This window comes from Vitis riparia, chromosome 7 (genome assembly GCF_004353265.1).
Source record: "Vitis riparia cultivar Riparia Gloire de Montpellier isolate 1030 chromosome 7, EGFV_Vit.rip_1.0, whole genome shotgun sequence".
Classification (NCBI taxonomy): domain Eukaryota; kingdom Viridiplantae; phylum Streptophyta; class Magnoliopsida; order Vitales; family Vitaceae; genus Vitis; species Vitis riparia.
Window position 1 is genome coordinate 19,692,663 of NC_048437.1, and position 13,823 is coordinate 19,706,485.

General features: G+C 30.0%; 1 protein-coding gene across 1 annotated transcript; it reads left to right on the forward strand.

The window, feature by feature from the left end:
• Positions 1 to 11,685: 11,685 nt before the first annotated feature.
• On the forward strand, positions 11,686 to 12,563 carry LOC117918957 (auxin-binding protein ABP19a-like). Its single transcript, XM_034835954.1, has one exon. It carries the CDS (start codon positions 11,714 to 11,716, stop codon positions 12,341 to 12,343), a length of 630 nt encoding a protein of 209 aa, XP_034691845.1. The 5' UTR covers positions 11,686 to 11,713; the 3' UTR covers positions 12,344 to 12,563.
• Positions 12,564 to 13,823: the final 1,260 nt, after the last annotated feature.

Here is a 13,823-nt window from a genome sequence, read left to right on the forward strand (position 1 = left end):
GATATTTTAAAGTTATTTTGTTTAAGAAATTGATATATGTATAATATAATTTATCATATTTCATAATAAAATTGTATACGTTGATAAAAAAATATAAGTTTCACAAATATACATTTATTATTAAATTATATCAAATATTACAAGAAGCAAACTTAGCCTAGTGCTTGGCCCAACTACCACATGAGTCTTTTGGTTTCCCCCTCAGCTGCAAAAAATTTAACTTTGACCGCACTTCCCATGTTGACCAAGCAAAAATATCATGATAAACACGAAAAACCAAAACGTCCATCTAAACCAATTAAAAACTGATATGATTGATCAAATTTCAAAAATCTTCAAGTTGAATTAAGTTTGAAAATTTTGAAAACCAACTTTGTTGGTTTGAAATTTGGCTTTCTTGTCTCCAAACCATGATACAAATCGAATCAAACCTACATTTAATTTTTTTATATTAGACTCCACTATAATTTACACAAATTGAGCCGACTTTGATTAAGAAATTTCCATGGTAACATTTTAATATCATATCCACTTTTAATTTATTTAAGTGCTGACATATATGACTAAATTTGGAGTACGTTTGACATTAATTTTTGGAAGTGTTTCTAGTATTTTTAACAATTAAATTTTTTTATCTTTCAAATATAAAAAAAGACTACAAACAATTCCTAGAATCACTACCAAATACACTCTTAGATTGTTGATCTGAACCAAAAAGGTTTGAAACCTACTAGTGCATGGCCAACCCAAATGACATCATTCAACTTGATTTGTCTTCCTTCTCTCTTCTGTCCATTTTAGGACTATATTTGTTGTCAAAATCAGTGATGGTAAACAAGGATCTGCTAAGATTTTCTTTTGGATCGAATTGATCAAGCCATTGCGATGTTTTCAAACAAATTTCATTTTTCAAAATTACATATTTTCTCTTCACTTGAAGATTCTTTAATATGGGCTTTTCCATGATAGATTCATACGTTGTGGACTTGACTTGAGAGGAGGGGAGACATCACCAAGATTTTTCTACATTCAAAGATTTTGTTTGTATCCATCCAAAGATACTTTCAAATCAACAATGTGGAAGTTAAGATCACACAACAAACCCACATTGTCTTGTTGGATCATCATCACCTCAAATCTCAAGTATTCTAACAAGTAATGAAGATATTTTTGAAGCTTAATATTTTTCTAACAAATTTAAAAACTAATTTCACATTTAATTATTTTAAAAAGTCAAAACCATATATAATAATTTTTTGGTTCTTATATATCTTTTTATTCTGACTTTATAAATTCCCAACATTTTAAACATGTATTTATAAATGATTTGTGATCAAAACAAAGGCATATGAAAAGTAAAAGTCCTAATGTGACTTTATAAATATTATTCACATTGAACCTTCCCAAATTAATCCTTCAATACAACAATAAAGAATTGGGATAACCGATTAAAAGGGACAAAAATCCCTCAATATTGCAAAACTAAGTCCTCCACTTATTTAAGTCTCAAAAATGACCCAACTCGGACAAAAATACCCCTCAGCTATCTTTTCAGTCCATTTTCCCTTCAACTCCAATTTTCCTCTATGTTGCGTCTCTTCCTTACCCTGCAAACCCATTTGTTCCATCTGTTAACCTGCAAGAAAGAAATCACGAAGGACTTTTCCATTTATTGCAAGAGAACAAAAAGGCAACACAACACAAGGAAAAAAAACAGAAAGTAAGTTTCATTGGTTCATTCTTTGATTTAGTTTTTCAAACTGTACATATGAATCTTCATCCATGAAATGAGAAGAAAACCCTAAGTGTCTTATTTTGGTTCCTTTTATTTTTTATTTTTAAATCAAACCCTATTTTTCATCTTTCTAATATTGTGTGTTAATTTAGTTCATGAAAATGTCGAAAGAAAAAAATTCGCCGATGAAAAATATGAAACAAAAGAGGTATAAAATTTTGGGAAAAAAGGGAAGTGAAACAAAGCAAGGTTTTGAAACCTCATCATCGTCATCAGAAAATGAGAATAAATCAATTGATTCAGTAAGCATTAATTTTCTACTTGAAATTTTGATTTTGATTTTATTTTTATTTTTTAATTTTATCCCTTTAAATCGATTATCATTTTTTTATGAATTTATTTTTAATGAATTGATAATCTAATTGTTGAAAATTTTCTTAGTGAGGTTATAGTCCAAGGTTTAAAGCAATATTTGAATGATTAGAAAAAACTAAACTTAACTACTATCAAGTTTACCATCAAAAGGTTTTGAAATTTTGTGTAATGAAGTTATTTGTTATGAATTCATAACGTATTTGAATATAATTTTTATGAAATTATTTTATCCAAATATTTAGAATTTTGATTTAAATATATATACTAAGAAAAAACTGAACTTAACTACTATCAAGTTCATTGTCAACGGGTTGCAATTTCAAAATGGTTTGGTTTTGTTTCAAATTTCAATAAACACTAGAATAATGTCTGCAATTTTTTGTAGCTGCAACTTAGTAAAATATAATAGTTTCAATTGCATTAGTAAAATAATATCTTTAGAATATTAGCATTAGGCATGACATCCTTAAATAATATGAAAAATAAAGTCTATGTTGAGAAGTAATACGAAATGATGCATTTAACATAGTTGGATAAATTTGGTAATATAATTTTGCTCAATTTATATTGATATTTTTAAAATTTGTTATTATCTTGCAGATTGACATTCTTCCTCATCTCCTATCTTTTATATCTAAAATACCTAAAGAGGAGTACTTTCCTGGAAAAATTGCATGTTTGTCTCACTTGGTAGCCATTGAAAATATTAAGAAGAAATTGACTGAACCACAATTGGAGATGTTTAGAAAATCATGTTTTGGTCATTTTTTACTCCTTCTCAAACTTAGATTTCTAGCCCAAATTGTTCATCAATTGTTGTTATGTCAATGTGAAACCAAAAAAGACAATGAAATATGGATTTTATTAAAGTCAAAGGGCTTAAGATTTAGTAAAGAAGAGTTTGCATTGATTACAGGCTTGAGTTTTGGTCCTATTCCAAAATGTGATAAAAAAATCATTATGAATAAGGGACACATACTTTCAAGGAGAAAACAAGGTGTGTAATGATGAGTTGGAAAAATTTAATAGATATGGAATGGGTTGCTTTGGTTGATAATTTGGAGGCTTTTAACAAGTATCCATTAGGGGGGAGGGGGGATTTGTTATGAGATGACACTATTTGGTTTGCAAAGAGCTTTGGAGAAACAGGTATCCAAATACCAAGATAAGAAGAAAGTAAAAGGAGAAGCTGCAGTTGAAGCATATAGTCTTGTTGGATTTCCATATGCCTTCCAGGTTTGGGCATACTAGGCTATTCCACTTATTGGATTGAAATATGCCACTTGTGTTTCTGAGAGCTATCCTCGAATATTAAATTGGAGTGCAACAAGTGCTCCAAGGTCTATTGAAGTTGAAAGGGTCTTTCTAGATCCTCATGTAAGTAATTCTTTACTTTTAAATTTTAAGAATGCAATAATAAATATTATTGTATTATTGTCTATTAATAATTATATTTGATTTGGACTTTATAGTTAACTTTTCATTCATTTCTAACACTCACTTTAGAGGAGCAACAACAAGACTATTACAAGCATGTAGATAAACAAGGAGCTTTAGCAGAAATGTTGCACCAATCAAATGCCTCACAAGATGTCAAGAAAGATGACTTAAGCCATGAAAAAAGTTCATCTGACACAACTCCATATGTTGCTGCTGCTATTGCTGCAATGGCAGAAGAAACAACAAATGATGCAGTTGCCCCATCAATAAAGGTAACTAAACATAAACTTAGCCATCATAAATAATGCATGCATGTTCTTTTTTATTGTACTTTATTTAATATAAGATGTTCACATAATTAACATATGGAACCTGACCTTAACTAGTGTTAAGTTTATTATAAATAAACTTATAGGAAGTTAAGTCTGCAGGAATCATGAAAAAACCAAAATTTAACAAGTGTGTTATTTCAAAGTGAACAAACTTGTCATATATATATATATATATATATAGATATATATTTAAATGTTGTAAGTGTTAAATTCTTATTTCATTTATGTGCAATATGTGCAGAAATTATGATGGAGTTTGTGAAATTCAACAAAGCTCAGAGTTAAATTTCAATCATCTAAAGAAAGAAATTGAAGGACTCAACTTGAAGATGGATGAATTGAAACAACTTTTATTAGAAGTTAGTGACATGTTTACTTGTTTATATTTTCTAATACTTTAATGTTTTGACATTTGTGTTTTCTCATATTTATTATTGTTGGGTGGTGTATGCAATTTTATGTTAAGAGTTCGTTATGCATGACATTAGATTCAAAAAATCTAGTACAAAAGAAAAGGACAACAATATTGGCTTTGATTTCTAGACTGGAATTTTTGAGGATGTTATAGATGATGAAGTGGAGAGGAATGACAGTCCATGGATGTGAACATTGGTATAGAAGCTTCTAGAAACCTTCAGCTTGTAGAAAAACACATGACTAAAAAGTTGAAAGATGATTACTCTAATGATGATCCAATTATTGATATTGCCAAGTTGTTTGGTACCCCAACTATGTCGGGTGAGTTTTCAGTAAATGTCATACCTTACCATCTATCTTCTACCATTTTTAAGCGAAGACGTGAGATTAAAAAGTCTCGTATCTTGCAACACCCTTTTACAGATCCCACCAAGAGAAAGAAACTAAGAAAAAAGATTGAAGAACCATTAACTTTATTTGATCCTTTGCGTCCAACCTTTAAAGAAGCATTAGAGTCCTTTCAAAAGTGGATGAGTGATGACCAAGGGTGAGTTGTATACATCCATACTTGTAAATTTGTGTTCTCATAAGTTATAAAATTACTAATTTTTTTTTTTTTCTACTTTGATGTCAAAGGTCTATAATTGACATTGACTACATCCATATAGATAAAAAATGGTTTCAATCACTGTCTAATCATGGTTCATGGCTTGCTGACACGGTTTGTAAATGATGCATTTTGTTTTTATTTTTATTTATTATTATGTTTAGCTTACAACCAAATAATATAACTAATTTACTTTATTGTACTTGTTAGCACATTGATGTTGCCTTTTTTTTTTCGGAAGCGGCGAATAGAAAATCCTCATATTTTTCCCCAAAAGTTTATCACAGTGGATACTATGTTTTTGGTATGTGTAGTTTGAATTTTAGTTATCATTTTTAATTTTTTGTAATAATGAATCTTATGATCTTGGTTATTTATTTATGTATGTTAACTTTATTCTATGTAGCAAAATGCTCAAGCAAGATGGATTAAACATGGTAAGAAATGGAACCAATTCAAATTACCAAAGAATGACATTCTTATTGATTATGCCAATGGTTTATAGCCTCTTTATTCTGTCAAATGACCTGATGTTGACATTGTGTATGTCCCCATCAATGTTCGGGCTAGTCATTGGGAATTAGTTGTCCACCTTCATCGAAGGATTATATATGTATATGACTCATTGATGGGCATCAATAATAATGCAAGATTGCAAGTTGCCATTAAACCATTAGCCAAATTGATGCCACATATATTGAATTCCATAGCATATTATGGGTTTCATGGTGACACAAAAGTTAACTACTAGGAATGGGAAATTGAACGATTGCAAGATATTCCTCAATAGGAAAATGAGTAAGTGATCTTAAATTTACTTTCATATCTTATACACTTAATCCTTAATAATAGCCCTAACATTGATTATCTATGTACCATGCAGTGGTGATTATGGCATGTTTGTTATCAAATATGTTGAATACTTAAAGCACAACCATCCATTGAAGTCATTAACAAGTGCTTGAATGGATTGGTTTTGAGAAAAGATGGCAACAGAGTTATTTTATATGAAATACTTGCCTACGTAATGAATTCATGTTGATATTTCACATTTTGATAATGTAGTTGGATGGTTTGTTATATGTAATTGGATCACTTGATATATGTAATTAGACATTTTGATAAATGTAGTTGGATAGCTTGATATATATACTTGGATATTTTGATGAATGTAGTTCAATAGTTATGTATACAATTGACCTTTTAAACTACACTTGACTGTTGTCAAGTTGTTTTGTGTACAAACTTGAAGGTAGTTAAGTCCATAATCTTAATAGAACACCTGAACTTAACTACTATCAAGTTAACTATGAACAAACTTGATAGATATTAAGTCAAAGTCTATTCCAAAATAACATATTTAATCTGGACTTAATAGGTATCAAGTTGATCTTCTATAAACTCATAGGAAGTTGTGTTTACAATTGCCATTTTAACCTGAACTTAACTATTGTCAAGTTGTTTTATGAACAAACTTGAAGGTAGTTAAGTCCACAGTCTTCAGACAAAACTTGAACTTAACTATTGTCAAGTTGTTTTATGTACAAACTTGAAGGTAGTTAAGTTTACAGTCTTTAAACAAAACCTGAACTTAACTATTGTCAAGCTGTTTTATGTACAAACTTGAAGGTAGTTAAGTCCACAGTCTTTAGACAAAACCTGAACTTAACTATTGTTAAGTTGTTTTATGTATAAACTTGAAGGTAGTTAAGTCCACAGTCTTTAGACAAAACCTGAACTTAACTATTGTCAAGTTGTTTTATGTACAAACTTGAAGGCGGTTAAGTCAATAGTCTTTAGACAAAACCCGAACTTAACCATTATCAAGTTGTTTTATGTACAAACTTGAAGATAGTTAAGTCTACAGCGTTCAAACAAAACCTGAACTTAACTATTGTCAAGTTGTTTTATGTACAAACTTGAAGGTAGTTAAGTCCACAGTTTTCAGACAAAACTTGAACTTAACTATTGTCAAGTTCTTTATCAATAAACTTGAGAACAGTTGAGTCCATAGTTTGAGAATAAACATGAAATTTTCATTCATACTTGATACATAACTCATCATAACATATATGTACAAAAGTAACAAATATCTCCATTTCTATGGGTATGCAAAAAAAAGGATCATTATTACAATATTCATCTATGTGCTTATCCTATCACCTTGTACAAAAAAGTAACTTACATTTCCGTTCATATGGGTACCAAAAAAATAAAAAAACTCACTATTACAATTTTCATTCCATGTAAGTTCATAGAGTGCCAAAGCTATCATGATATCAAGGAATTGGTCGTTTGCATGTTTTTCGATTATGCCCATATTGACCACATCAACTACAACGAGATGTGCGCTTACCCTCTCCACCAGAAGGAATTATTAGTTTCCTTGGCCTTCCTATTGGGCGTCTTGTTTTAGGTGGTAACACAACTTTGTTATGAATATGATCAGGTACTACCCAATCTATTTCATTTCTAGTTGGATAAAGACACTTTGAATCTGAAGATAACAATGCTTTAGTAGTAATATATTTGGAGCATAAAGTGTAACATGAAATGTTGTAAAATCTACAAGCAGCAATAACATGTGCACATGGAATATGATCAAGATCAAATTGCCAACATGTGCATGAATAAGTGTCTAAATTCACTTGAGCACTAATGCCAACATATTTAACATTACACTCTTTGGAGTTGATAAGTTCCACTAGATATGTTGCTGACATATTATATCTTGAACGAAGTTCTCCATCAGCCCATATGGTAAGTTTAGTTGACATTGACATTGCTTGTTGTTGACAACTCACAAACCATTTTTGAAGTAAGTTTCTCAATTCTTCAACCAATTGCAAAACTGAAAGATCTCTAGCATTTTTCAACACAACATTAAGGCTTTCAACGATCCCTGTCATCATGATATTATATCTTTTTTTGGTAGAATATGAACGTGCCCATCGATCAACTCCTATATCCATCAAATATCTTGCTACTCTTGGGTCAATCATCTTTAGTTGCCTAAATATAAAATTAAACTCTGAAACATGATAAGCATGGGCAGCATCATGGAATAACTTATGAATTGCAGGATTCTTGAACGTTGTCTTCAAATTTTATCCAACGTGATAAGTGCAGACACCATGCCTCGCATAGGGAAATACTTTATGTACTGCTTTCTCAATGCTACCATGTCGATCTAATATCACAAACAAATCATCAATGTGTCCAAGTGTATCATGCAGTTTTTGTAAAAACCACTCCCATGAGGCATCATTTTCTGAATCACCAATCCCAAAGGCTAAAGGGTATATCTAATTGTTGTCATCTTTACACGCTACAATAAATAAAGTCCTTAAGTATTTTGCTTTAAAAAATGTCCCATCAACTGCAACCACAGGCCTTATTGATGTGTGAAACCCAGCAAGAGATGCACCAATCGACATAAAAAAGTATTTGAATTGATTATCACAATCAGTAACTATATCAGCAATGGTACCAGGATTTTTTTGCTCTAAAACATAGCAATAGGATGTTAAAGTGTTATAAGACTCCTCAAGTGATCCCCTAATAGAACTTAGAGCAAGTTCTCTAGCTCTCCACGCCTTGTCATAACTGATTTGAACGTCATACTGCTTTGGAATGTCTACTACAATGTCTTTTGGTTGAAATTCACAACCAACCCCTTGATATGTTTCTCTTATACTCTCACCAATCAACCAACGACTTGCATGTCGATTGTCACGAGACATCATATCTAACCAACAAGTGTGTGTTGAATGGTATTTCATTATTTGAAACATATTGGAAATCCCCAACTTGGTAGCACGAACTTGCCACTTGCATTCTTTATCAAAACATTCAATAAGCAATAACTTAGTAATGGATTTAGTTGTTTTGAACTCAAACTTCCTTTTCAGAGCCATCATATACAACTTCCTTTGTAATACTTTCTTACTTGAGTATATTTGGTACTCTTCTAGATGGTCATCACTAATTCAACTAACTATAGGTTGTTGCATCTTGTTTTGTTCTTCATTTGCTACATTTTCGATTATAGTGGGATTGTCATGTATGAAACCATCATTTGTATCAATCATGGTCAAGATTTCTGCACTCTGAGTTGAACCAGTTCTGAATGAGCCAATTTGGGTCACTTACTTATCATTAGTAGGGTTAGTATCCATCCTATAATCCTCTTCATTAATTGCAGTCTCATTCATGTTCCAATCATGAACTTTATACCCTTCAAGTGACTCATTTTGAAATCCTGGTCCATTTTCACCATCAACAATAAGAGTTTCACCTGAATCACAATGAATGTGTCTACTTTTATGCATCAACATTGAGTCCCCATTCAATTCTTTATCAATCTCAAAAGACATATGACATTCGAAATAAGAATTGCAAATTGATTTTTGATTGTGATTATCAATTCTCTTTTCAATTGTGATGCACAATGGAACAGACAACTTACCATTTGTACAATTTAAACCAATAAAGAAATTCACATCCACATCATCAGTTAGTTGTATAGGACTTGTGGGTATGTTGACATTGAATACATACTTCATTGAAAGAAAACAATTTGTTGGATCTGGCTTTAGAATATGATGGACAACCCTTAATAACTCTTTATATGATATAGTTTTCGGGATCTTAATGCCTTTACCTTTACTTCATTCGAAATAGAAAGCATTTCCATCTCGTACCCATTCTCCTTCATATAAAAGCATTATTCCTACTTCATCAACCACTGAAATAATAAAATAATTCAATTAGTGGCATCAACTTCATAATATTAGAATATTTTTTTAGTTACATCATAGCATTAGCATCAATAAGTAGTTATTAATTTTAAAAAACTCATTCATTGTTAAATACATATTATTTCATTACACATAGTTATTTTTTTAATAAACAACAGATAAATAATATTATTAATCATCTTTACTACCTCAAATAATACCAATAATGCTATAGAAATACAATGTATATAGTTATTAAATAAATTCAGATATTGTAACTTTCAACTATTTTAAACAATAAAAATATATTTATTTACTAAAAGATTGGTTATGTTGTAATTCATTTAAGGTCAAGGGTAATTTGCAAATGATTCAACTCAAATTGAGTATAATTTAATAAAATAACAATAATATAATGTTACTATAAAATAACTATATACAATCTTAACTTACGTCAAGTTCAACTTAACATACGTCAAGTTCAACTTAATATCCGTAAGGTTTTAGTCTATAACTAAAAAAGACAACTTTATATATTATATGAAAACCCTGTTAACACATATATTTACATCTATATAAAGAACAAATATGCAAACAATACCAAAACCATCATAAAATTCCATAAGTTTTATTACTTACCATCATTTGATTTTTCCATATGGATAATGTTTCTCCACAGTACACTATTTAAGCTGATTGTTTCCTTCTTTTAATCCCTATTTTCATAGCTGTAAATGATATTAAAAAAAATCATAACAATTTCAAACTTATTTAAATATTTACTACATCTCATTAAATGTTTGAAAATATTCAATAAATAAAACATGAAAGAAAAAAATATGGAAAAAATAAATAAATGTACACTGTTTATCCAGCCACAACTTAAAGCGCTTTAAGTTGAAGAAATCTGAAGAAAAACTATGTGTGAAACTTGAAGAAATGCACTGAAAAGAGAGAAACATGAATAACAGGAAAAAAAATGAAAAAAAGGAGAAAGTGGAAGAAAGAATAAAAAAGAGGTGAAGAGAGGGAAATAAAATTAGAATAAGAGGGAAAAAGGAGTTGATGTAGCTGAGGGGTATTTTTGTCTAGATTTGGTCATTTTGGAGGCTATTAAAAGTGGGTGGGGGTTAGTTTTACAATATTGAGGGTTGTCCCTTTTAATCAGTTATCCCTAAAGAATTCCATCAGAGCCAAACAAATATTTCTAGTCTAAGATCAAGCATATATCTATTTTGAGGATAATAATCAATGATTTGTGATTACATATCATCAACTCAAATACCCGTTCAAAATATAATCTTTTTGACCATATGCATGCATACCATGGATTGCTTCGAAGACGTCACGTTGGTTTAAGGGTAGTCATTGGTTAGTCTCATCATCAGACAAAAAGTTATAAGTTACTCAATAATGTCAAATTTCAAGTTATATAATTTATGTAGTCAATAGGTTGAATTGGATTGAATAATGTTAAATTACCATCTATATGTTATCTAAACATGATTATTTCCCATTTGATGTAATTATAATTTGTTTAAAATCCATTTGACAGTAATTCTAAAATGTGTTCCTAATCTAAAAAGTGTTTTATATGTAAGTAATATATGGAGTTAAATCACGGGGGCATCAATATAACATGATAATTAATGTATAGTTCAAATCATGATCATAATCAGATCAACAAAAGCAACAAATTGAAGAAGTCAAAATATGTTGCGTTTGAGTTACTTAAGAAATGAATTGGGCAGGTCAACAATTGTATGAGTATACAAAAAAGATTAATTAACCTTAACGGAAACCATTACTTGTATCATTTTTAAGTTACTTGCGTGTCGTGTTGAAAATTTCTACTCTTCAACATTAATTCTATGCCATGACTTGGTCATCATCTTAATTACCTCTAATCTGGTCAACTCTCCAAAAAAAAAAAAAAAAAGAAAAAAAAAGTCTTCTTTGCAATGATGAAGATTGAAATGCTTCATACTATAAATACTAATTAAGGTTTGGAGCAATAGAATCAAGTACTTGGCACCACATCTATCAGATACCAAAATCGCCAGACAAAATGCTTCACATTCTTGCCTTGTTTTCCTTCCTCCTCGTCTCCTCCTCCCATGCGGCAGTCCAAGACTTCTGTGTGGCGGACTTGACAGCCCCACAAGGCCCTGCAGGCTACTCCTGCAAGACGCCTGCAGAAGTAACAGCTGATGATTTCGTGTATTCAGGCCTACGTGAGCCTGGTAACACCTCAGCCCTCTTCAATGCCTCCATCAACTCAGCAACTGTTCATAAGTTCCCAGTCTTGAATGGCCTTGGCGTCTCCGTGGCACGAGCAGACGTAGCCCCTGGCGGTGTGCTTCCACTGCACACTCACCCCGGCGCTACAGAGATAATTCTTGTAGCCAGGGGCTGTGTCACTGCTGGTTTAATTTCTTCGGATAATACCGTCTACGTGAAGACAGTCGAAGAGGGGGATATCATGGTTTTCCCTCAAGGGTTGCTGCATTTCCTGGCGAATACTGGTGGGACAGAGGCACTTATTTGGGTTAGCTTCAGTAGCCCGAGCCCTGGCCTCCAAGTCCTTAACAGTGCGCTGTTTGGCAATAACTTGGATTCTGACCTGATAGAGAAGACCACTCTTCTTGGTGATGATGAAGTGCAGAGACTCAAGGCTCTTTTTGGTGGTTCTGGGTAACTCAGCTTGGCAAGAACTTGTTAATTTCTTGTCACCCTCCTATTAAGTATGTAATCACTTTAATTAGTCTTTCAAGCTATTGATTCTTTGGATCAATGGCATGTGTGAGATTAATTACCTTTAAATAATGTTCTCATATTGCTTTGCAACATCGAATGTAGACCATAAGTGTTGCCCGTTTTTCTTCTTTTATATATGCTAGTGGGTGTTACCGTGCAAAGCACGTGGGTGCATGTGAGTAGTGATGTTAATGTGTAGGCTTTACGTCTAAGTATTTAATCATATGCTAAAAACGCTTGAAATCCCACAAGTGGCAAGATTAGTTTTGTAAAACCTAGATAAAACTACTTTTTTAAATAATCATCCTCAAAGTAAGCTCTTAAGTGTACTACTTCATGCTAACAAATGCTATTAATTAAAATAATATACAAAATAACATAATATACCAATAATTCAATTTAAAATATGATATTAATCATAATATTTCTAATAAATGTATAGAATATGTTATCCAATAATATTTCATTATATTAATAAAAAAATTTAATTTTTATGGTAATTTTAGATATATAAAATACCAATATATTAATGTTTAAAAATTAATTTTAATTATTAGGTAGTGTTTGGTTTGAAAACCATTTTTTTTAGTTTTCATTTTATATTTTTTTTCCATTTTTGAAAATACATTTGACTAAGCAAAGTGAAAACTGTTTTTAAAAAAAAATAAAAAAAAATAAAAAAATTGTAAAATCTTGTGTGGTTTTAAGCCTTTATTGATCTAAAGCTTATGGAAAAAATATGAGCAAGATTGTATAAAATTTATATACAATGTTATAAGATCTATCATTATAATGAATAATATTGATTCTTTTATAATATAAATAATGTGATATTATATATTATTTTCTAATTTTTATTTTATTTTTTATTTAAAAATATTTTAACAAAATATTCTAACATATTATAATTAATCAACTAAATTATTTAATATAAAAATACATTCATTTATAATAATCTAATCTAATAAATAAATAAAATATTTATAAGGTATATAATATTTGTTTTCAAACATATATAAAATAATGTTTTTTTCTATTAGTATTTCTTTCATATCAAACAAAATTTTATTTCTTATACATCCCCACCAAGTCTTGTATTCTATTTTGTTATTTTATTGATTTCAACCTTTTTGAATAATTTAAATTAAATTTGGAATTTATATATATATATATATATATATATATATATATATATATATATATATATATATATATATATATATATATATATAGATTTATTATATATTATTTGTTGCATCTTTGTTCATCACCTAATGTATTTCTTCCATCTTTCATTTATATCCAATCATTTATTCATGATATTCAGTCATAAGTAAAATGCTGAAATATATAAAAGGAAAGAAGTATATGTATAAAAACAAAAAAACAAAAGAAAAAATGTTAATTTTTTCAAGAAAAAA